Source organism: Calypte anna, chromosome 7 (genome assembly GCF_003957555.1).
Source record: "Calypte anna isolate BGI_N300 chromosome 7, bCalAnn1_v1.p, whole genome shotgun sequence".
NCBI classification, from domain to species: Eukaryota; Metazoa; Chordata; class Aves; order Apodiformes; family Trochilidae; genus Calypte; species Calypte anna.
Window position 1 is genome coordinate 33,090,710 of NC_044253.1, and position 25,448 is coordinate 33,116,157.

The following is a 25,448-nucleotide window of genomic DNA, read 5'->3' on the forward strand; positions in this document are numbered from 1 at the left end:
TTTTCAGGGTCTGTGCATACTGCAGGCCATAAAAAAAGAAAGCAAGCAAAAAGAACAATCCAGCTTTCCATGGCTTTAAAAGAAATTAACCAATTCTTCTGAGTTTTCTGAAGTACAACTAGCCCAGTTTTATATATTTTGTGTCCATATATTACAGGATTCATACACTACACACAGCTCTATTCTCATTTTGTTACTGGTCTAAGCAACAACCCCAAAGTGCATCAATCTTTGCCCTTAAGTTTTAAGAAAGAGCACAAAGCAGGAAAAGGATCAACCATCTAAATGCCTTTAAACAGAAGGTACTGAGAGCTCATCTCCTTTGAACCCAAAACCTGCTGAGGAATGGAACAAACCACTGCATCTGAGGAGGCTACCTCACAGTTTTTTCCAAGACATTATGGATGAAAAACATTTAGCATCTTTTCAGGAATTCAGCTGCTGGGTAAACATTTAACCAAATGGTCCCTAAGCACTTGAATAAATATTTAGAGGCACACAATTAAAAAAAAAAAAAAAAAAAAAAAAAAAAAGAGGCATTTCCTGAGGCTTCAGGGGTAAAAGTTTCAGATTGCATTTGCACTACTGCAGGGCTAGGGGAAGCATTAAATGCCTACTTACCCCATGGCTGGGGAACTGGATTAATTTAGCTCTCAGTAACTCCTTCTACTGATTCTACTGATGTTTTTGAGGGCTGATTAAACAGCAGCAACACAACCAGAAACACCTCCTCTTCATCTTCCCTCCTGGTTTGCTCCCATTGCTTGAAGTGGTGCTCTGGAGCTGAGCACGGGAGAGAGCTCAAGGGGAAATCTTTCCTTTCCTTAACTTTGGAATCTCTGGCCAAGCTCCACAGGATCTGTCTCCTGTCCTGCTGCCTGAACCCTGCTGAGGTGCCCACAGTTTTTTTTCTTAAAAACTGTTCTTTGTGACAGCACAACATCACAAAATTAGGTGTAGATTTGAGTTACATCTGTCTGTAAATAAACAGGGCATCTGGTACCAGAGCTGCACAGACACTGGAAGGCTGATGTTTGTGAAGTTATTCAGGGCAAGCTGAGATTCAGCTCTGCCCCAGTTTTGTCCAAATAATGATTTCCAAATTAAACCCACCATAAGGCTGCTGATGAGAACAAGAGAGAGCTCACGGGCATCCTGTATTTAGGAGCCTTCAAACGCTGCATTAAGTTTCATCCTTTTGGTTCCTGGTGAACGCAAGCATGTGAGTTCACCTGTTTTGGAGGAAGCACTATTAAAAATATGTCCAACTTTATCCAGTTGTGTCAGGTTATGGCAACGTGCCACAGGCAATCACTTAACAATTAGCAACAATACTTAGATATCATATAAATAATATTAGAAGGGTTGGACCAGATGATCATTGAGGTTCCTTCCACCCTGATTAGAGTACTCCTTGTAAATAAAACTAATAATGCCCCATTAGATAGCAACTAGTGTACAAAAAGCACACAGAGGAAATGGACAAGCTGAAATGATAGGAAAGAAAATGTTCTCAAGTGTAATAGTGCTCCCCTAAAACAACACCTCTTTGAGATGGGACCTGAAGCTGAAAGGAGCAGATAGAGGCAAATAAAATATGGACCAGCCCAGAAATGGGTCCTCTACATCCTGAAGAGGCTTTCAGAATCCCGGGAAAAAGGACATCCAGGGAGATGGGTTTCATTCCAGCCACAGGATCACTATGAAGCTCAGTGTTGTACCAGCAGACCCCAGCATTTAGGTGTCTCCACAGCTGATTCTCACATACAAGCACTTTTTGAACATGAGACCATTCGTGTTCACATTTACACTCCTCTCTGGCTGCACAAGCCAAGTATTTGTTGGGAGGTTTTAGCAAGAGATTTCCTCCCACTAGGATAACTCAAGGATGAAGCTTCTTTCACCTTCTTTGGAAACAGCTGCTCCTGGCTATCACCAGTGACATGATTTGGAAATACATTGACCCTAGCCTGATTCCTGATGAATATGTACATTGGAAAATCAAAATTGTGGACATGCATTTATGCACAATAATGCACACAAAATATGCATTAAGCTCCTTGTAGTGCTCATACCTACAAAAGGTTAAATAGCCCTAGGTGACAGAGAGTTATTTAAATGGACCTTTTTATAATGACAAACAATAATGCATTCTGGTTACCTTCTGACATGGCTTACTTCCAGTCAGCATTAAGGAGAATTACTACCTGATTTTAATACATCTTGGTTCCATTTCATGCAGGCTTATTGTCTTCTAATTATCAACACAACAATTTGATCTGCATCCAGATGAAGGCACTGCCCTGACTTCTAACACCAGAGCCATGCCTGGGGTGCTGTGCTGATTTCTCAAGCAGTAAGCACTTTGCTCTTGTCTCACATCCCCAAGGCACAAATAAGCAGATGCTGCATTAAAGCTTGTTTAACAAAACTGCTTCAGTTGTGATATACATTTTTAATATAATGTACTGAGTGCATTACAGTGAAAACTGCCAGGGCCAGTCAACTCATCCAAATTCATTAGCAAGAGCAGCTTCTCAATTAAGCCCAGCTGAAGACTAGATCCAGCTGAAAAGCATTGTCCAGAAGCAGCTGAAATGAGTGAAAAGCTTGATGGTGTTTGCCACACCTAAGCACAGCTTTGTTTCCCACTTCAGTTTTCTGAGCATCAGCTGGGATTGTTTCTCATCAAGGACAAGCTTCACTGACCTTTCTCCTCATCACAAGGATGCTGGGGCTGCCTTGAAAACTTGAATTTTTTACAGGATTCCTATTCAGAGTGGAAAAGGAGAGGTGTAGCTTTTCCTACCCAAAATGGGCTCTGCAGAGGAGATAGTAGTAGCCAAAAGTTTTTAAGCACTCACTGACAGGTAGATTCGTGGGTAGATTTAAAAGATCAGAAATTATACCTTGTGTTTTCAAAAGACAAGGCAAAGGAGAAAGCAACATTTTTCACTCTCATTGGCTTATTTGCATTTCTTACTTACACTCTTCTCCCTCAGCTGACATTGTCCCAGCTGTAGGATGACAACTGAAGAGCACCTTTGGAGTACTCTGCAGTTAATCCTTTACAATGCCTGTAAACTATGAGGTGAATCAATGATTACTACAGGAGCTCTTGAAAAGCACAAATTTTGCCCTTCCTTCAACAGAAGGGAATCTTTGTTGTGGATTTTGAAGAAACCCAAGCTAGCAGAGGATTATTATTCTAACACATTTGTCTAAAGACAATGAAATAAGATAGACCAAAAATTAATCTGGCCAGCAGCAGACTAAGGGTTACACAAAGCCTCTGTGGGCTGCCTCTGGTAAAAGATTACGTTTGTCCTGACACTGTTTATGGCCCAACTGGCTGCTACTGCTTAGAGCTTAGAGAAGCTTACCTTAAAAGAAGAAAATTTCTGTAACACAACCTTCTCCACCCCACTTTCAGGAGTGCAGCCTTTATGAAGCCCTCTGGCAATAAATCCTTCCAGACTATAATAATACAACCACAGTAAGGGGGGGGAGAGCACCCTTGCTACTGGTTCTTTCTTCAGTGTGTTTCTTCACTGCCTCTCTTGGACATAACCAGCATCCACCCCTGAGCAGATCCCAAAAAAGCTGATCACCAGGCCAGGGTGCCCTGCAACCTCTTTTTGCTCTCTTCTTTATGCACCTGCTAATGAGCATGCCTGCTTTTGTCTCCATGATGTGCTGGCACTTTAATCACAAGCTATCCTTGTGAGAGGTAACAAAGATAAGTTGCTGGAACTTGCAGCATGTTTATAAGCTCAGCAGATCCACTGAGCTGAACCAGTCTAATCCTTTATAAATGACACTAGAAGTGACACCAAGTCCTAAAAAACATGAAGAATTTTTATCGCTGGCCCCATACCGAGACGCTGCCACTTGACAAGTGACACAGCTAAATGACTTCTCCCTGCCATTAATTTAAGACTGGAATTTGCAGGCATTTACACAGTGACACTCGTATCAGATGTGCTAGCACCTACCACCACTGTCACAAGCAGCTGAGCACTAATTTAACCTGCCCTTAGCAACTTGTGCAATCTGACAGCTCCCCTGTGCTGTTCACCTGCTGTCAGAGCATTCTGCTGGGGATCTTACCTTTCTTCTACAGCCCTTTAAATTAACATCATAGCATCACTTAGGTCCACAATGCCATTAAAAGCAGAGCTGACTTTCTAAGGGACTGATACTGAAGTCACAGCACTTTTACAGGAAGGGAGAAATGGAGATTATGTGCCTCACCACCATGTATCCATTGCCAACAGATTGCACAAGTAACCTCTTCAAGAAAGACTCCTGAAAATGCCTCCTGAAATAGGATGAAAGGTTCTTTGTGCCATCATTTTCCCTGCCCCTAGCAGCTGTTCAGTTCCTTGGTTAAGACAAAGCCAAATCTCTCCTTCCCATGAATTAAGCTAAAAAAGAACAAAAGAGAAGACTTAGAGATGAAGACAGGAAAATATGGTAAGTAGCTTGGTGAATTTCCAGGCTTTGTGTAGAGGGATCATCCCATTTTTTTATCAACTTTGAACCTTGTCTTCTGCATTTATAATTGTTTTCAAATAATTACAATGCTCTAGATAATTCTTTCAGATATTCTTTCCAAAACATGAAGCACTGACAGATTTTCTCAGCTTTGCTTCCAAATTAAGGCCACGTTTTTGCCCACCCTGGCATTGGCTCCAGACTAGAACAAAAAATATTCTCAAACTTGTTAAGCCCTGATAAAAAAGGTTTAACTTAACACAACTGCCTGACTGCCCAGGGAAACCAACAGCATCTCTTTTAACCAACACATTTTGTAGCATGGAGCTTAAATGGAAACTTAAGCCTCAGACAGAGGGTAGATGGAGAAGCACGAAGAAAACAGGAATTATTGAAGACTGCTCAGCACTCTCTCATGCCTGTTCAAACTTCTGGTTTTTGAGTAGTAAAAACAAATGTCTTAAAACCAAAACCTTTCACTTTATATGCACTATTTTAAATTAAAAGATGGCTCGTGGTATGGTTGTCAAATGAAAAAAAAAAAATCCAAGAAAATCCTCCTGATAAATAAAAGGAAAAAAATCAGCCCCAAAAGCAGCTGCCATCCAGCTAAAGACATCTAAAGAAAGAGCTGGAGCAGCTGGGGATTTCCAGTCTGAATCCATAACACGAATGGGTTCAGATACAGATTTACTCCAATGGTTAGAAGTAAAATGCTAATGTTTGAAAACATTATTGCTGCTCCATATAGATACCACTTTGGCATTTACCACCTTCACCTTTATGAGAATACAAAACTGTTGAGCTTGAGGGCCTCAGATTTGATCTCCTCCTTGCCCCGGGATACAACCTGATGGAGTACATCATGTGAATGGTCAATGAAAAAAAGCAGGGAAAACAGCCCATATTTCCAGGACCCACAGCACAGGCAAGATGTGAGCTCCCTCTGCTGCCACCAGGGAACCCTGCCTGGCCCAGCCACCACTGGGGAAGTCACCACCATTGGGAAGGGGGGAGAGAAACCCAGGGATGAGGCCAGAAAGTGCTCCAGCAGCAAGGATGGAGCTCAGCTTAGCACAGCTCCAGCACCTCACATTTCCGGTTTGACCTTGTAAATCTCCGAGTGCCATCAGCTCCTTTTGGGAAATGAAGTGAGTCAGAACCCAGCTATGGGCAGTACCTGAGGGAGCTGGGTTGGAAGGGGTGATGATGATGATGATGATGTAGGTGCCTGGCCAGGTGTCAGCTGGTCCTGTTGCCTAGCTAGAAGCTCCCAGCCCAATTGCAGCACATGGATGGCTCAGCCAGGCCACCTTCACCAGGAGCTGCACTGTCACCAAGTCACCTGCTGAGCCTCTCCAGTGCTGCCTGCAGAGGCTTCACAGAGGGCAATCCTCCTGCCAGTTTTTAGAGGTCCCTTTCTGTTGCTTCTGTGGCACCCAAGTGGAAGAGGAGCCTGCTTCTGAAGTCCTGCTCTTGCTTCCAACATCAATCCTCATCAGGTGCATCACCACTGATCCTGGCACATCAGGTGCTAAGAGGAGAGATGGGACACCAAGGAGAAGGATCACAGCCCCCCTGAAGCTCCTCAGCCAAATGTGGCAGGAGAACCTGCCCATGCTGAGAGGGGACAGCACTGCTGTGCCATGCATTAAGGAGCTGGAGGCAGGAGCCAGGTGACAGCACCTCGTGGTGGCCATGGGCAAGCTCAGAGTATTTGGCAAATACTCAAATCCCCTCGAATCATGGGCACTGTTAGACAAGGGCAGGGGAGTGCTCTGCACATTGCTGGCAAAAGCCTTTGGAGAGCCAAGGAAGAAAGCAAAGCCTAGCAAAGTTTTTACTTGTAAAAATATTTGAGAAAACCTGTGCCAAAATAGATGTGTCTCCATGACTAAGCATGAGACCTAAATTGCTGCTGCTGCTGTAAAGAGGGTGCTGCTTGCTGGTAACAGCCTAAAAGCAGTGATGCAGCAATAAGCACAGCTTAATTGCTAGAAGCTCACATATTAATAGCAGAATTTGTGGTCAGAAAAATCTGAAAGCCTGTAGGATTTGGAGCAGTGAAATAGAACTGGGGCCAGTGTGGTGGCAGAACAAAGTCTGCTGAAGTGCTGTATTTTCTGCCTTTGAGAGGGACATTCCAGAGCAGTCAGCTGAGCTGCAGAACTAGAAACCTGACATTGCAGCAGTTGGTTTTTAGGTTTCAAGCTGCTCAAATGACTTCTCCAGGGAGCAATATCTAGCTTGCTGGAATCAATAACAAAACAGGTAGAGATGCCAGTGTACAGGAGCAGCTACCCCAACAGCACGCCCCAAGCCAGCCAGGCAATTCCACTGGAAAGGGATTGTGGGAGAGGATGAGGGGAAAAGGTGCTCCCTCTTTGGATCAGTATCAGAGGGAGATGCTATCAGCTATTCACCACATTCCTGAGATTGCAGCTTGATTATATTTGATTCCATGCTACAGATTGATCTCCTGTACACCCTCAGTTCACACCATGCCAGTGCTCCAAGCCACTTGCTGAAGAGATTATAAAAGAGCCCATTTTATCATATCTTCACCTCTGAATGCATTACAAGTGACATCGCTTAATTTTAGCCAATCTGAACAGCTAATTAGATGTAAACAGATTGAAAAATTGTACACACAGGACAACTCATTTTTCAAAAGGGCACTAATCTCAACCAACCTGAGTCCATCAATTACTTCAACATTTGTCTAAATGAATTATACAGCACCGACTTGTCCTGCATTGGCCTTGTGATTCATATGACTGGCTCCCTCCTCTTTTGGGGAAAATCTCAGGCACTGTACACATGAGAAAGTTATTTGTTCATCAGGGCTCTATTATAACAAAGATAACCACTCTGAATCTAGGGAGCCAAAGAAATTACAGCCTGCTCTGGTACCTTCTCTCTCACCCCCCAGTCTGTCACAGACACAAATACATCGAAGTTGGGGAGGCTCTCTGTAATAATAAATCAAATTATATTTAATCATGATCCATGCAGATTCCAACTTCAGAACTGTTCAGGTGCAATCCTCCCTTCTGCTCTCGCTCCCGTACACTAGGAGAAATAGGAAGGAAAAGGATCCTGGGCAGATTCTCCCAGGATAGCTGGTGATCCTTCTCCTCAGGATTCCCTACAAGCACTAGGAAGGACACTGGGAATCAGAGCAGAGCTGCAGGACAGACTGGAGTCCAAAGGGGCCCCTCCTGACTCAGATGAGACTGGGAGCTGCTGAAGTTACCCAGTGTCAGACAACATGAAGAAGTCTGAGGATGAACTGCAGCACAGTGTGGCCTATTTTTAAACACAGAGCAATTAGCAGAGCATTATGCATGAGGTTTTTCCACTTGCTGCTAAAGCCCACATCTCTTCCATTACCTGCATATGTAAATGTACACAATGAGATGGGAGAGGGCAGAGGGAAAAACACTTGTGTGGATTTCAAAATTGAACAAACACATTCACATAATCAATCCCTTTCCGGACTGCTTAACACGGAAATCTTGCTGAACAAAACAGGCTAATCTCAGCCTATTTCATGTGTAAACTAATTTATGGTACCTAGAATTAAGGGTCCACTGAGCATCTGCTGTGACCTCCCATGCAACAGAGGCTCCAGAATTTCCAATTCATCCTTGTTTGAGCAGAACAATTTAGACATCTGAGTGTCAAACCCTCCAGCAATGCAGAATCCTACATAACTTTTCAGCTCTCCCTTCTCTGTGCCATTTCCAAACATGTACCTAAACTTGACTCTGAGTTTGTCTTGCTTTAATTGCCAGCCTGGCATCTCATTAAACCTTTGTCTGTCAGCCTAAAGAGCTCTACTGCTCATTTGTGTTCCCCGCACTGGTACTTACTGCTTGTGACCTGCACACCCCTTTCCTTTCCCTTGCCAAAACTGAGGACAGCAAAGCTTCCAGGGCTGAGCTGCTTGCCATGGGAGACTCTGCACACAGCTTTCCCCCTTCAGAGCTGCAGGTATCACATCAGCTAAAAATATAAAATCCTTACTCAAGAGTCAGCTTCTTAAATATACCAGCACAACAGGGGGCCCTTTGGCCACTGTGTTTGTGGAGGATTCTCACAAAGAGCACAGAAGCCACCAAAACCTTCCCCTTTCTTTGTAGTGTTGGTTTCCAGGGGGGTTTCCCCACCTCATTCCTCTGGTTTCCAGTCTCTGGAACCAGTTCTCTGGTTTTGGTTTTACACTTTGGCTATACCAGGGAGCCTGCTCTTGCACCAGTGTACCCAGTAAATCTGACTGGGTTGTATGAGTGAACTGTTAGCTGAGAACTTGACCACTGAGGAATGTATGTGCCCACTTAGGTCCCTGGTAAAACAAACCAATAAATTAATAGCATAGGGCTGACCCCTGTGCTGTCCATTTAATAATGATAAATCCACTTATAATTATATAAAGGCAGTTTTCACTCCACTAATTTTGTTACTTTTGCATGATTCCTGTTGCTTAATCATCGCCTCATGTTAGTGGCACACCAAATACTTCACTGACATCCCTGTAGGCTGCATCAATATTGTTGTCTTCATCCCTCAAACTTGGAGCTTCATAAATAACATTTCATTTAGTTGACTACATCTATTACATCAGTTATTGCTCATATTGCCCATATTGCTCAGCATCGCTTCCCCTTCCTTTCTTTATTAAATGGGTCTGGGTCTGCACGTCCTGCCCTGCCTCAATCAAATATCTAGATATATCAATATCCAAGTATCTGGATTTTTTTCCCCCTGCCCTTTTTAATACCCACACACCTATGTTCTCTCAGACCATTAGAACAGTCCCATGTTCTCAGACTTTAAAAATCAACATTAGAGTCCCTTAACCTGTTCTCTTTCAACTCCTGCTTACAAGATATTTGGAGCTGCTGAGGCAAAAAGGGTCCTGCTTCAGTGGCTGCTTTTTGATGGATTTAAATAGGCAACACCATTTTATCTAACTCCCACACAACTAAATAGATGAGAACCAAGAAGTCCAAGTCATTGAAAAAGCCATGTGAGATATCATTGAAGAGTTCTGACCTCTTCCCCAGATCATTACATTTTGGAGTTCTCCTTATCACTGAGCATGTTGAGCTTCTGTTCAAGTGTCCTGCTGAGCAACAAGGACTAAAAAACATTTTATGTGTTTGTTATAAAAGAACCCCCTATAACACTATTGAAAAACCTAGGCTGAAAAGCTTGTGGCAACATCTTAAGAACTTGTAGCACTGTACCATAAAATTCTAACTTGTCTGGATTTGATTATGAATGGTTCTGGATTCTTGGGCTTGCACCACATGCAAACTAAAGTTCTCCTGCATGAGCATTTGCAGAAAGTAGGTGGCAATCTCCAGTCTGCCAGGAGTTTGGGAATTTGTCATGCCTTTCCTGAAGATAAACTCCTGCTGACTTCAAAGACAATAGGAAAAACTGGGTTTGCTTCCATTCTCTGAGAGGAAAGAAAGCCCCTTAGACAAAAGGGCATTTAAACATGCAATGCAGAATACACTAAGCTTGTCAGATGCAGCTGAGGGCTGAAAAATAAGAGTTAAAGAAAAGTGAATACACGACCCTTGAGAGAGACTTGGCAGTTTTCATCCCATTTGTTTCTTTTAAGATCTCATGAGAGCATCCGACAAAATCCTCTGTCGTGCCAAAACCAGTTCAAAGCAAGTGCACAGTGAGTCAGCTTCTTCAGTCACTGAACCACAGAAGAGAGAACCAAGGTTCTGAAGAAGTTCTGGTCACTCCAAGACAGCCTCAGGTTCCACTTGTGCAAGACATCCACACTCAGAAGAAAACTTTGGAGTCGACAGCATTTAAGCACATGATAAAAGTCAAGTATGGACCCAAACACATCCTCTTACCCCATGAAGGAAGGTGTTCATAGAAGTGTGACAGAGCTACCTGAAAGCCTGAGAAGTACTTTTCTTCCCTGTGGAAGAATTCCCTGCACAGAAGAGTGAAGTGGTGGGCTAGATTCACCCCTCACTCTCATCATGGCAAATCTCCAGTGACTCCACAGTTGTCACAGAGAAAATTAATCCAGGTTTACAGAGATGTTGCAGACAAATCCAGTCCACGATGGCTCTCTCATGCTGTGTTTACAATAACAGAGCCATAAATAAGTATTTGTGATCAGATGCCCCCTTCTTAATCTGCTTGCTAGAGTATCACAGGATTTGTTTGCTGGTTTGATGACTTAGTTATTTGCAGATTTACAGATTGCACATGATTAGACAGCATATTTTGGATTTTCTTGCTCTGTTTTGATGTGGACGGGCAATTTTGAATTTATAGCAAAACCAGAGCATCCTCAGTATTTTTTGATGTAGGTGAGCATCCTCCATTCGTGATCTCCTTGGGTAGCTCTGAACTACCTAGAAGAAGTGCTAAAAACCATAATACTGGATAATTTAGGGCAGAGGCTATGAGTGAATGCCATTCCTACTTCCCGCCAACAAAAATCCGTGGATCTTCATGGTATCTTCTACTCATTTGCTTTGGTTGTGCATGAAAGGCTGAAAATGGGCCACAAATCATTTGCTAGGGGTCAGCTCTTTCCCCTGGGATTTCTGACAGTCTGCTTGAGGGAGGCTGTGCCTTCCCACCAAGAACACAGCAAGGGCTTTGGCCCATTAATAACAAAGCAAGAGCAGGGCTTAAACACATCACTTTTCACAGCAGTTTTGCATCCTAGCTTTAGAAGAAGCAAGAAAACACAGGCAGAACCCAGGCAACTAAGTCCAAACCCACTCTCAGGCTGGTGCTTCATGTATAGCCTTGAGGAGCTTCAAGCCCAGAGGAGCTGTGGGGATTTGCTGGAACCTCTCAGTCAGAAGGGTTGATTAGCTGAATGCTCAGCTCAAATGAGAGCCTGAGAGGAATCCAAAAGCTGGTATTGCTGTCATTCCCATACCTTCTGAGCATTTCCAAAACCACTGATGTTTCCTACCCAGCACAAAATGCCTGTGGTAGAGGTCTAAAAGTCCAAGTGTTCCTCATCTAGCCAACAAAACCAGAGGAACCCCATCCTTCCCCCATCTTTCAAGGCCACAAAGAGACATTATCTGCCTTTTCCCAGCCTCAACTCTGATATAGGTCAGATGTGCACCAGCCCTGGACTGGAAGTCATGTAATCATGTTAGGACAGTGAAGAGCCTGAGCTAATAAACCCAGCCTTTCAAAGAGCTTATTGGTTTGGGTTCAGTGCCACACTGGGGTTAACAAGATAAAAGCCTGTTTGACAAAAGGAGACATATATTTGACCATCCAGTCAGGTCAATCATACAAGATTTCAATGTTCCCTCCAGAGGTATTTACCCACTCAGTGCATGTTGCTTACAGCTGATTCTGCACCTGATGCTGCTTTAAATTATACCTCCCAAATGAAATTAGAGTGGAAGAAGCTTTCTCATTGCCTTATTGCAGCTGATGATAGCACGTGGGGTCAGCAGATACTCTAAAATTCACATGAGAGAAGCCTGTGACACCTGTTACACTCAGGCAAAGAAAGGACAGGATCTGTAGCTCAAAATCTGCCCATTTTTTCAGAGGTTAAACCAGTTCATTCCCATCAGATAGTTAGAAAATGTGTGTACGTGTGTGCTCATTGGCCTTGCATTTTATCCACTGCTTCATTCAAACCAATATTCACTCCAGGTTTTATGGTGTATTTTAGCTCAAGTGTTATTGCTAGGACACTGTTTACAGCAATGTTCATTGTGTTCTGCATAGCCCTGCCTATCCATCAACCTTGTAATAACACAGAGAGGGAAATGGGTGGGAAAGCAGCAGTGCTGCTGACTTCATGTTTGTCATACAAAGCCAGCAGAGAGACAAATGCAAATGCAACTGGGCCAAAGTAGCTGTTTGTCTGTTGATTAAAGGGGAAAAAAAAAAAAAAGATACACGTGCTGCATTGCAATCTGCCTTTAAAAATCACTTAGGCTTCAAAGTGTCAATTTCTTCCTCCCTGTTTTCTCTGGGTTAGTGTTTCAAGATGACTGCTGCTCCACACAGACTGGTAATATGTATGTGTTTACTCACACATCTCCAAGCCAACATGGAAGGCAGAGCAGAATTCCAAATCTATCATTAAATCTACATGTTGGCACCCACAAAGAGCTGCAGGACTTCAATTTTTCTGGAGTTGACTGAAGGAATAAACTGAAAGAATAAACAAACAAGCAAGCAAGCCGTTCCTGTCCTCAAAATACACACACAAAAAGACAGAAGGGGAAAAAAAGAGGGCTTGTAAGGATTTCCAGGTGTGTGCACCACTGGCAAATTAGGTATAACTTTAACAACAGTACAACCTCCAGTTCTTTCGGAATTACATATGGGTCCTACTGACAAACAGCATGGTTTAAAAGACCCAGCAGTGGTGTGGCTCTGAAGTGGTACGTGGCACTCCTGATTCAGCCCTGACTTGTGATTCAGCTTCCAGCATTTGCCCAGCTTCAACATTCAGGCTCTGCTTCACAGATTTTATTCCCTCTCTCAGTGAAGAAGTGCCTCATACTAGCAGGGTGGGCCACACTGGAGCCCTCTTCTTAACATCAGCACCTCGAGGTGCTGCCGTGAAACTAATGGTGATGATGATTTTGATGAATTATGACTTGTTTTTTCATGCTGCTTTAGTCTAGATTGTAAAGAGTTAACATAAAAATCAAACTGGGAAAAACTGGGTGTGCCCAGGGGCCCCTCGTAAATCCCCCCAAGGACTTGAAGAGAAACTGAATGAGGCTCCAAAACGAATTCAATGTAGGTGCTTATGTGTTGCCATGCGGGGGATCAGAGGAACACCTGGTGTGGTAGTCACCCCCAGTAAATCCACTGGGCTGTGAAGGCAAGCCAAGCAACAGAGCTAAGAATTACAGCTAATGCAAGGGAGGGAAAGGAGTGTTCAATGTACAAAAGAAACCAAGGGAGATGTTCTTAGCACATTAAGAGCCATAATGGAACACTGCATCTTGAGTTTGTCGCTGTTTGAAGGGAGCGAGGAAACGAGCGAGAATTCATTATGAAGCTGCTCAAGACCAAAACATGAATCATTGAGTTCTAAAAAAACCCAGTTGTCTGGAGAACAGCGTAGATGAAAATGAATGGAATCTCTTTAAATTACTCTCTGTATAAACTCTTCCACATTCATTCTTTCTGCCACTGATTAGTATCTTTATGGGAGAGGGTTTCTTGAATAATTCCACACCATACTCCCAGCTTCTGCAATCAAAACACAGAAATGGCTCTTGATTCTGCATTTTTAGTCTTCATTTACAGGGAAAAATGTCTTGTAAGAAACTTGAACACCTATTGTTCTTACCCATTTGCTGGATATCCCCAAAAGTGCAGGCTGAAGGCTCAGTAATCAAATGAAATTAAGATTCCCCCACCACTTTACAAATAAAGAGTACTTTTATATACTGCTACTGCATGAAGAAGGATTAAATCACCTCTGAAAGCCCTCAAGATCATTACAATGCTAAGAAACTGGGGCCTCTCTGATCCCAGCATCCCTGACAGGAAAGCAGAAAACCCCAAATCCTAAATAATAAATCAAGCAGACCAGGTAGGAAGGTGCAGGAGGGAAATGTGGCAGGCAAAACACAGCCTCTGGCTGTCCTGCTCCTGCTCCACCCAATTTCCTGAGAAAACAAGGGCTGTGTGACCACTTGCTGGGTTTGTGTACAGCTGTCCATCACACCAACCTCCTTCCAGCAGCTGCTGAAGCATCAGCCAGTTGGCAGTGTGAGGTTTTCAGTTGGACTCAGTGATCTTAAATGACTTTTCCAACCTGAGTGCTTCTGATTCTGCAGTTTCACCTGGCAAGAGCTCCACTGAGGGAGAAGCAGTGTTGAGAGCTGAGCTGCTATCAGTCATGGGGACAGCCACCTCAGAGCAAGGAATTTGCTATGCTCCAAGAAGGGGGAAACAAAATGTCCACTACTGGCTTGTAATTGGAGTTAATTCCCTATTAGACATGTGCCTTATCAGACCAAAGAAATCCAACCACAAGATACAGCCCTGTTAAAAAACTGCTCCCTTGTGACACAGCTTATAGAGTGATGCAAAAACCCCACTAAGGGAACCCATGGGAACAACAAGGCCTGTTGTCCTCAGACATACCCAGTGCCTCTGCCACCTCCAACATCCAGCACAGCACCATTCTGCTGATTTAGGCAGTTGAGAGGCTGAGAGGGTCTCTACAGTTGTGGTTTTGCAAGAAAATATTAAAATATGCCCCTGGATTGGTTAGTAGTTTGCTGACCAAGATTGCTTGAAGAAGAGTAAGAAAGAAAAACTTGCATAAAAAGAAAGAGAAAGACACCAGATTGCCTAAAACCTCAAGCTTCTCATAGAAAAACAACCCACTCATGATTGTTGAAGTGGATTTTACAAGACTTACTGTGATGACATCCAAAATTTATTACATCTTTTACAACAAGACCGTGTCTAGTAAAGAGTGATGTAGTGACAACATTTACTTGGCTGGATTTAGCTGCTTAGGGCATATAAATATACTTTTGTACTTTAAGAACAACCATAGCTGCCTACTAAATCTTGAATAATACAAGGCAGCTTTGCAGACATTTAAACACATGCACCAACTTGGTTCTGTCTCCTTCACAAATCTGCTTCCTTACTATCTGCCCAGTCAGTCCCCAGGGCCCATGTGCTATTCCTCTTCTGTCAAAAGATGTCATTTTTCATCTCTAGAAATCATGCTTTTAAATTCCTACGCTTTTTCAGTACCAAATTCATTACTTCCAGAAAGTGGCAAAGTTTCTTTCCCTACCTTCCGCAGTTATTAAATAAACTGTAAACCTTATCTCTTTTCCTTGGTACATATGTGATGAATTTTGCATGACTTTGAAATCTCATTTATTGACCACATGGATGAAAACCATATCAGAAATATAAACTGTAGGTTTCTGTTAAGCAGTAGGTAAAGAATTTCTTTGGTCTAACAGTTGAAAAGGACACTTGAAAAAAAACAGAGTAAAATAGGAATAGCTGGACAAAACAGGTGAAAACTGATAGCAATGTCTTAAGTTGCATTTTTTGGGAGCCTGATTTGAAGCATCTTAAAGTGTCCTGATTCTAGGAAACAGCCTGAGCACAATTAGAGGAAAACTGGCTCCCTTGCCAGTGCCTTTTGCTCATGTTGTTGACCACCAAAACTACATGAGGACTGGGTGATACCTTGCCAACTAACAGAATGGTATCTGAAAAACCCAAACCCAGCCAGGACCAGCCATAAAACTGAGTAAGGCCCCAGACCTGCTCTCTGTGTCTTCTGCAGAATGTTGGCTCAGCTGTTGGTGGGAGTCCCAGCTGCAGGGACAGGGGCTCCCAGAGCTTATTCAGGGAATAAGAAATTCCCTAAGAAATTTTGGGCAGAAATGAGGGTAACTCTGAAGGACAACCCTCCAAAGCCACCCAAACTAGCCCTTCCAGCCCCCAGAGAAGCCTGACCCACCAGTAGCTCCCTAAAAGTCACACTCCCTGCCCCAAGGCAGGGCACTGCCCAGATTCAACACATACAGTGACAAGTAGGATGGGTCATGAATCCTGGGACCAGTGTAGAGCAAACCCATAAATGACTGCACCTAAGAAAAAAACCAAAAAAATGCTTCCAACTTCAATGTAAGCTTCCCTACATATTACAGTATCCCTTGTATGCAGCAAAGGGCTTGAAACACTTCATTTTGCTGCTGCTGTTCTTAAAAAAACACATTGTTCTTTCCCTGTGACATTTCTTCCTAGCTTTAAAAGAATGCTCTCAGTTACCACAAAATATTTGGCTTGAATCCTCCAGTGAGGAAGAGCCACTGGGGTTTGGCTCATGTTTTAAAAACAGAAGAAATATTACTCCAAACATAAAACAAATGAGTGCAACTGTAACAGTAGATGGAGATAGAGCTCCTAGCACAACCCATGAATAATTCCAAGTCCTAGTAGAAGTAACACAGCTTTCTGCATTTCCCTAGAAAACAGCATGTTATTATCTTCCAGCTTGACTAAAATGCAAAATGTCACCTTTTTTTTTTTTTTCAGAGAAAAAGCTAAACAAAAGACAATATGTAGTGTAACAATGAAACTGCAAAGCATATCCATTTGCAATCTGAAATTGTGAAAGACAATGTGTGCATTCATAAGCAGGGAGATATTAAAGATGGCTCTTACCTCCATCCCCAGATCCTGAGCCAGCATCTGAAGAAAAAAAAAGAACAAAAAAGAAATTTGTATTCATGTGCAATGTCTGTCCTGTAAGCATACAAAGCAAGACCACTCAGCTAAGTGTATTACACTGAACCTCACGTTTGATGTCATTCCTGGGTAAATTAGAGAGATCTAATCTGAATGTCTTTTGCTCAAGCCTTCTCTGTCATCTCTCAACTCTTTCTCTTTAAAGTCCCTGTATCAAACTAAAATAACATGAGCCCTGGAGTGCTGTAATGTTCTCATAAGCCTCTGTCTCATTTTGCAGTACTGAGACTGATCAATCTTTGCTCCCAACAGCTGTGCAAAGTTACTTCACTTGGCCACTAGTAAACTCTTGCCATCGAAGGTTAATTTTTAAAACCCACTTGTTTTAGGTCAGACCAATTGGAAATTTGTGTCATTAATCTTTACAAAGCAGTGACATCTCATCAGATCACAACTAGGTGGAATAAAGCACTAAAATTTATAATTATTATCATTATTCAAAGTCTTTAGATAAATGCTTAAGTGTCATTTCTCTTCAGCTGGTTGCTGTGTTTCAGAACAGAGGGCTTTATGTTTGTTTTTCCTTTGCTCATTGTTTTGCTTGCTGGAAGGACAAGAGTCAAAAATTGTAGAAAGTGCAATGTCTGGGTATTGCCAAGCCCAGAGCTTCATTATGAAAGTTTTTAAGCAAGGCAAAGCACAGAACTGCACACACAGGCAGGCTCCCCAAAAATAATCCATACAAGGAGTTTCTTTTGCAGGGAAGGGAGGGAGGGTGTCATCCCAGCTTCCCCCTGGGTGGGGGGGTTATACATTTATCAGTGTGAAGATTAACAGACAGTGTTTGGTAAGGCTGCTTTGGGTTTCAACTACACTGTGAAGTGTTGGATCTAAATTACTGACAGCAACATCTGGTGGACCTGAACTGGCTTGTCTGTGCCATCACTGTCAAAAATAAGGAAAACCCTTAAACAAACAAGAATGGTTTAAAATGGTAGATTTACACAGCAGGACAGATGCAAAAAGGGGGCTGGATAAGAGAATGATGGTGTTTTCCCAGTGACAGTCTCCTGCACTTACTTTTTCCTGATTTGATCTTCTGTCCTGATTCTCCTTCCCAAATGAGCTACTGAGGAATGTGGAGGGGAAGGTGACTTCGTTACTCCTGGCTCTGGGAAGCACTGCTTTTCCAGGTGTGCCAGGTTTCCCCACCACAGATGAAGAAATAATGCCTGGTATCACCTCCTCCTATCATATTCTCTGTCTCTTTGGAGGAAAAGGACCTATGTCTCTCCTGCCCCTTCCCTTCAAATCCCAGAACCCCTTCGAATTCCAGGTCCCTGTTGGGCCTCCTGCACACCCTCTCTCTGCCCCCATCCCACAGGGAAAACATGAGGTACATGGCTGCTTCCTTTTCCACTAAGCATCCTGCCTGGGATGAGGAAAAAGAGGTGAAATGATTGAGAATTCAGGAAAGCCCTTTCTTCCCCTTCACTGTTTCCAAAACCCACAATGTGTCTCAGAGAGAACACTTCCAGCACAACCACTGGGAGTAGGCAAGCAACTGGAAGCTAAGATGTAGCACTAAAAATATCCCTTTAATCAAAAAGTTGGAACTGAAAAAAACCACTTGCTGCACTGAAAGAATTTGCTAAGTTGAACAAATTCTATGCCACAAGAAGCTTTGTCAACCTGAGCTCCATTTGATACCAATTTATAGACAAAAAAATGCAGCATATTTTTTTTTTCCTCTGGAAAATTGACAGGTAGCAGCTTCAGAGAAGAACAACATTTCCAGGGAAAGAAGTTTATTTTCTCTCAGGTGCACGAAACACAAAATTATGGCACTGCAAAAAGTTTGTCTAATGCACTTTTTATTGACTCCTCCATCTTCAGCCAAGGAAAAAATTCTGCTTTAAGTTTAAAGAACTCTCTCAAGAACAAAGACTTACTCCTCCTGCTCTTTTTAAGTTAACTTCACTCCCCACCTCTAGCAGATACTGAGCACAAAAGAAAAACATCAAGAACTCTTGCACATAAGTAACTCAGTTTTCCTGACTGATTTTGCTCATTTACCTGTCTAGTTGCTTCATAAAAGCAGAGGTACAAATAGCTCACAAAGCTCAGAGTTAAGCAAAAATGTCTCAAATGGCAGTCAGTTTTGACATACACTCTTCAACAAATTCTTCCAATAAATCCATAAAAAGAAAAAAAAATTGGCACAAACTTGTTTCTTATGTGTGTTTTGGGCCAGATCTTCAGCTGGTATAAAGTGGCAGGGCTCATTACCAGCAGTGGTTTGTTGAATCATACCAGCTGGGCATAAGACCTAAGAAACTGCAGGCAATAATGCTTCAGTTCCATCTCTCCAGATTACAGAGAGGTTTGTGGTAATCCAGATGCCCATTTATCAGACATCTGCTCATTTAATCTGCTTCTAGTTCCTTGTAACCCCTCAGAAGTGCACACAGCCCAGAGGATGATCAGGAGCACAAGATCCATAGCAAAACAAGAAATCAGCTTTTGGACTGCACTCATCAAACTCTTCAAAAGGTGTTGCTGTATCATGGACTGGGAGCCTACCCTTAATCACTTAAAAAGGAAGGACAGCAGCAACTTCTCATGCCCAAGGCTGCAGAGATTTAACCCATCATCAATTAAAAGGAATCATAGAATCATAGAATTGACTGGGTTGGAAGGGACCTCAGAGATCATCAAGTCCAACCCTTGATCCACTCCCGCTGCAGTTCCCAGCCCATGGCACTCAGTGCCACATCCAGGCTCTTTTGAAATATCTCCAGACACGGAGAATCCACTACTTCCCTGGGCAGCCCATTCCAATGTCTGATCACCCTCTCCAGAAAGAAATTCTTTCTAATCTCCAACCTAAACCTCCCCTGGCACAACTTGAGACCCTGCCCTCTTGTCTTGCTGAGGTTGCCTAGGAAGAATTCCTATGACTTTTTGCCAGGCACAGGTTATTTTTTTCAGGGGCAGGGCAAGGTGGGCAGACATGCCGGAGGGCTTTATACATACCAGTAGCACAAGATCCTTCGGACACCAGGAGTATTTCACTCTGCTGCTTGCAGGCAGCCTGTTTCAAGTAGCATTCATTCTGGTAAGTGTCACCATTGGAGCCACAGACGGGCACGTAGTCATTGTTACACTGATGGGACAGAGAGAGCAGCAGAGTTAGTCACACCAGGGAGGTGGCACAGCACCCACTTGGGTGTCCCCCTGCCCTCTCTTCCAGTATTAAAACCCAGGGGAAGAATAGAGAGAGAGAAAGACTGACTCTCCTCTTCATCTTTACATTTATGAGAGGAAGGGAGATTTTTAAAAGAACAAAAAGGCAGAGGGAGCATAAACTAAGAGTTGAACAGGTTGGAGAAAAGATAATTTGAATGGATAAAGTGTTCAACAAGTTTCATAGAATCACAGAATTGGCTGGGTTGGAAGGGACCTCAGAGATCATCAAGTCCAACCCTTGATCCACTACCACTGCAGTTCCCAGCCCATGGCACTGAGTGCCACATCCAGTCTCTTTTGAAATATCTCCAGACACGGAGAATCCACTACTTCCCTGGGCAGCCCATTCCAATGTCTGATCACCCTCTCAGTGCCCCAGAGAGGTCTCTCCTGGTGAGAACGAGAGGGGAGTTCCAGGAAGGACTGTGGGCAGGGGAAGCACTCCTCACACTGCACTGGAGCCTCCTGTGTTCCCACTGGATGGCTGCAGAGAATGGGTAACAAAAGAGGTTTGCTTCCCACCTCCTCCTGCACACCCTCCCTGCTAGGGAGAGAGTCCTCTACCTGCCCAGAAGTGTCTGCTTTTGTGTGTACAACTCTCTGCTTAAGCATTTAGGTGTAATTAGAACTGATTGGATAGAGGGAAATGATTTCTCAGAGACCTACGAGCAAAACCCACCCCTCTTTCTGCAGAGACACGACTGTTCCCAGCCTCCTGCAGCCAGGATACCCTGCAAAGGGCCAAGCTCTCCCCAGGCCAACACCCAGCACACCAAAAAGTGCAGAATTTATCAGCACCATGCACCCCTCCTCAGCTCCACAAAGTCCTGCTCAGCTCCACAAACTACCTGCTTTGTTCCCTCCATTGCTGAAAGACAGCTTTACCCTCTCTTGTTCATTTTAATAAAAATAATTCCATTTTAGAGTGAAAATTGGGCAACCTACTGGGTGCAGTTATCATAGATAATCACACTCTGAAGCTTGGAAATACTTGGATGTCCCCTGTACGTGGTAATTACACTGGGATATGATTAGCTCGTGATTACCATATTCCTGGTATGCCTCATTGTTTAATTATAACAAATGGAATGATCACAATTATTATTTACAAACGCTCACCTCTGCTTAAACCCAAGTAAAAAATCAAATCCTACTTCTTATTTTGCTGCATCGTGCCACAAAGTGTCTGAGAGGTGTGTTCCTTGGGCACAATGGAAGTGGAATTCCAGGGATATAAACATCGAATATGCTTCAAAACAAGTGACTCCAAAAGTGATTAACACAAACAATTGCCTAGATTGTGTTAATTGCAGGGCCTCCACAGCAGCTGCAAAGAAATTATTCATAGCTGGTCAGAGTGACATTTTGATTGGGCCAAACCAAATGGCATTTTATTCATGCATTGTTTTGTTGGGTTTTTTTAAATCTTTCTGAGCTGCTGCCCACCCCTAGCACTCTCTTTTCTTGGACCAAGAAAGAAAAGCAGCAGCCACAACAGTGGAAATCCTCTCCTTCTGCTCCTTACGAAGGGCTCTGCCACAAAGAGATTTTAAATGATTGAAAAGTGTTTCCATGCTATTTTCACCAATATGGTCCAAATCTGAGCAAGGCCTCAAGCAGCAAATGCCAGCATCAGCCAGGAGCTCCACAGCAATTGTTGAAGGCTGATCTGGAATACTTAACAGGGACAATGAATACAATCATGGCCATTTTCTAAAGCACGAGGGATCAAATCACGCTTGGTTTAGGGGTGCTACCTGCTTGCCACTCATGGGACTCTTTACCAAAATAATCTGTGCAGACTTTGGCCCAAAGTGTGTGAGCAGGCTCTGTGGCATGTAGAAACAGTGCTGGATGCTGTTACCCAGAAGGACAGTGGCAAACTCTCTGTTGGTTTTGCCCAGAGCAAGAGATGATCTTTTACACTGACTCAGCTGCAAATCTGCAGAAGGCCAGACAGCCCTATAGTGAAATTCTGATCCACAGAAAGGGTGACAGAGATGCCATGAGCTAAGCTGGAACTTCTTCCAAAGCTTGGCAAATTCAAAATGCATTTGAAAGACACCAGGGTTCCAGGAAGGATTAACTCTTGTGGCAGAATTTTCCCCACAGAATTTTCCTGTGGCTCTTGTCTCACTCAAGTGTGGCTTTGGCCTGTGAGGATGGAAGGTTCCCCATGATGAACACAGGTGATGCAGTGTTTTCTTTCTCAAACCAGATGTACTTCTTATCTGCTGCCCATTCTTCTCATCACTGAGTATTCACTTAGAAAAAGCAGACACCTAGGAGCTGCTGGTTAGCCACAAAGGAAGCAAAAGCTTCCAAATGGATCCTGCCGTGGCTTTGAACTCTGAGGGCTCTGAAAGCCACCAGGAAAGCATAGTGGAAGTTATCCAGGAAAAAAAAATAAGACCAACCATAAGAAGGTTGTGCCATTAGTCACTGGGCTACTTATGGCCAGCTAGAGACTTGGTAACTTGAGTAACTCTTCTTCCTCCTGGTAACACTGCTAAAAGTTTGACCTTCTCCTGCTCTCAGGGATAACTACTCCCGAAACACCATCTGCATATTAAACCATGGAAATATATTCCAGAAATCTAACACAAAGCTGAATGTTGGCAAGGTGATGGTGCAGCTCCATGAGCACTGTGGTATGTGAGGGATTCAACATGCATGAGAACAGGACTGCTTCCTCACAACCACTGGTGACTAAAGAGAAAAGATAGGCAACACTGATGGAAATCTCCTGTTACAGTTTTGGATATGTTAATGAAATCTAAAAGGGAAGAGAAGCCAGGCTGCCAGGCAGACTTTGGGCAGACAAAGGGTACAGAGCCCAGCAATCCCTGTCTCCAGCCACATGCCTGCTGGCACAGCTCTGCACCTTCTGGTGGATCCGTTGAGTTTGTTCCATGCAGGGAAGGAAGGGCTGGTGGTTTCACCCATGCTCAGTCCCATTGCTGGAGCCAGCACTGGCTCACTGCCTTCCCTCCCTGCTGGTCTGGGCTTGGGGACAGGTCTGCATTTACAGATCAGAGCAGGACAGGGTGCTTTCCAATGCAATGCATGTCTCATCTTGAGGAGTCAGTGAATGGGCTATTGTTTTGCAACAATACAACCGGAGAGCCAACCAATACGAGTTCTTTTCTTAGCACATGCCTGCTGGGCTCTCCAGGGATGGAAGCCTAACCCAGGTGTTCCAGAGCAGTCTGATCACATTCACCCTCTCAAACAGAAACAAAGTATTTTTCACTTGAACAGACCTGATGCACCTGTGATTCTGGCTTGAAAAAACCCTCTCCCCACTTCTGCTTTCCCCCATACCCTTCCCCCTCAAAACTCATGCTGCCCAGGACTTATCAACAGTGCAAAGGCAACATTAGCTTTCCATCCTTGCCTATTCTCTCAAGCTGCAGCTAGAGCCCTTGGCAAATTCTGGAGAAAACATAAAAATTATCATGATGAGGAGTCTGCTATTGATTTGTTCACTATCACCCCAGAGAGCTGTCACCGAAATGGGGGACCTGAATTCTGATGGCAAACCCCTTTACTGGTGACACAGATCACCTGGCTAGCTCTGCCTTGCCCAGACACAGCACTAGAAATTAATTTTCTGCTCTGGTGGTGTATCTCTGTGGCTTGTCACACTGTCCACTGATGTTACAAGAGAAGTTAACATCCCCCCAAGCTCTGCCTGTATCAAAGCAGAAGCACACAAGCCCCCGGCACGGCGCTGCCCTTGGCGGCACTGGCAGAGGCTCAGCCACAGGTAATTTGCCCTCCAAGGTCACAGTCAGCCCTGCGGCTCCATGGAGGGCTCAAATCAAGACAAAGAGCTCCGAGTGTTTACAGGGACTGATCCAAAAGCCATTGAAACCAACCATTCCTGCTGATTTCAACTCCTTTACTAGTGGTCAGGCCCACAACTGCCCAGCTCGTTCTTTTAATATAATTTATATATTCATATCCCAGTTACCTGATTTCCTTAAACCTGTTTCAACTGCTCAACTCGGCACAGATCTCCTGATCCCTCTCAAAGAGAAGACAAAGCATCCCAGAGAGGTTTCCTTAGCTTCATTTACCCCAAATCACCAGGGACCAGCATCCTGCCTTGGGAAAACTCTGCCCCCAACACCCTCCTTGCTGATTGCAACATCTGAGTTTGATCCCTCTGTGCTCTGAGTCCACTGCTTTATGCCAAATGGCAACCCCAAAAAGGGGCCAAAGGCAAGCCCCAAGCGTGCTCTGTGTCTGCTCTGAGTTTCCAACACTCGTGGCACAACACCTGCCCTGGCTTTCACCACCAGGCAATGGGAGAAGCCACAGTCGTTTCACTTCATTACAGGTTTTTCTTGGAAAGAGAGAGCAGACCAAACCCTGAATCACTGCATGTGCTGAGCCAAAGCAAAGGCTCGAAACCGGCATTCCCACATTGAATTTTTCACTGCCTGCAAACTTGCACTGAAATAAAACCCCCAACAGGGTCAATATGAATCCTTTCCCAACATGGGAAACGCAAGCACTTCAGCAAACAGCTGTCTTGTTCTTATTAAATTCTTTCTTTGTTTTAAATGAAGGAATTTATCACTTGGGATTTTCTTCCAAAGACACATTTGGCTCTAGAAATATAAACGATGCTTGCCATGCTTCAAAGCGAATAGTCTATCAAAGCTCAATAATAAATTAATCATTACAGATGTGCACGATGGTGAACTCTGCACTGTTTGGCCTGCTCTACTGTAAACACTCAAATCAGCATCACAAGTTCCACAACTTCACAGATCCACATTAAAATGCAAAAACCGCAGGGGCATAAACGCACATGCAACACATGCTGGTACATGCTTAAAACTCCTTTAATTTGTTCAGTTTTAATTCAGGTCATTATGTAAATCACAGCTGTTTGGTGAGTTGGCTAAAACATATCAAATGGAATCCTGCACAATGAAAGTGACTTGGAGAATGCCTGAGGTTTTACATGTAGCTGCAAGAGGGAGAGAGAAGAAATAGCAGGAAAAAAACCTATTGCTCAGTAATAGGGCCCTAAAACTATATCAAATGTAAAGGAAGTCCTTGATTTTAGAACAGAGGGATTGCTCCTTAATCTGATCAGCTGGGCAGATAAACAGGCAGAAGCATTGTCACTATGCAGCCTTTCCTGAAAATATTGCATAAGCACATTACAGATCCATTTCTTTAACTAAATCAGAACTCTGAATACAATAAGCCATGATCTGTATCAGAAATTAATTTAGAAAGGACTCTAAATCCTTGTTAAAAGGGCAGAGATGAAAAATCAGAAGTGCACAACCCGAAACTGCAGACCCAAAGGGGCGTTTAAAGCCACAGTACCTGCAATTTCCCAGAGAAACTTATGTCTTCCTGACACCAGTTGGTTCTCCTGCCAGCTTTAATACATACTGCCAGGTTTTCCCTCTAACTTCACTGCACGTAGAGAAATAAATTGCCAA

General features: G+C 43.5%; 1 protein-coding gene across 2 annotated transcripts in view; it reads right to left on the reverse strand.

The window, feature by feature from the left end:
• Positions 1–25,448, reverse strand: part of TMEFF2 (transmembrane protein with EGF like and two follistatin like domains 2) — a 124,452-nt gene that overhangs the window by 97,215 nt on the left and 1,789 nt on the right. For both annotated transcript variants that reach the window (XM_030454357.1, XM_030454358.1), the window contains exons 3-4: positions 19,765–19,894; positions 16,705–16,731 (exon numbers count right to left, since the gene is read on the reverse strand). In XM_030454357.1, coding sequence (XP_030310217.1) covers positions 16,705–16,731; positions 19,765–19,894 — 157 coding nt within the window. The remainder of the gene's footprint in view (positions 1–16,704; positions 16,732–19,764; positions 19,895–25,448) is intronic.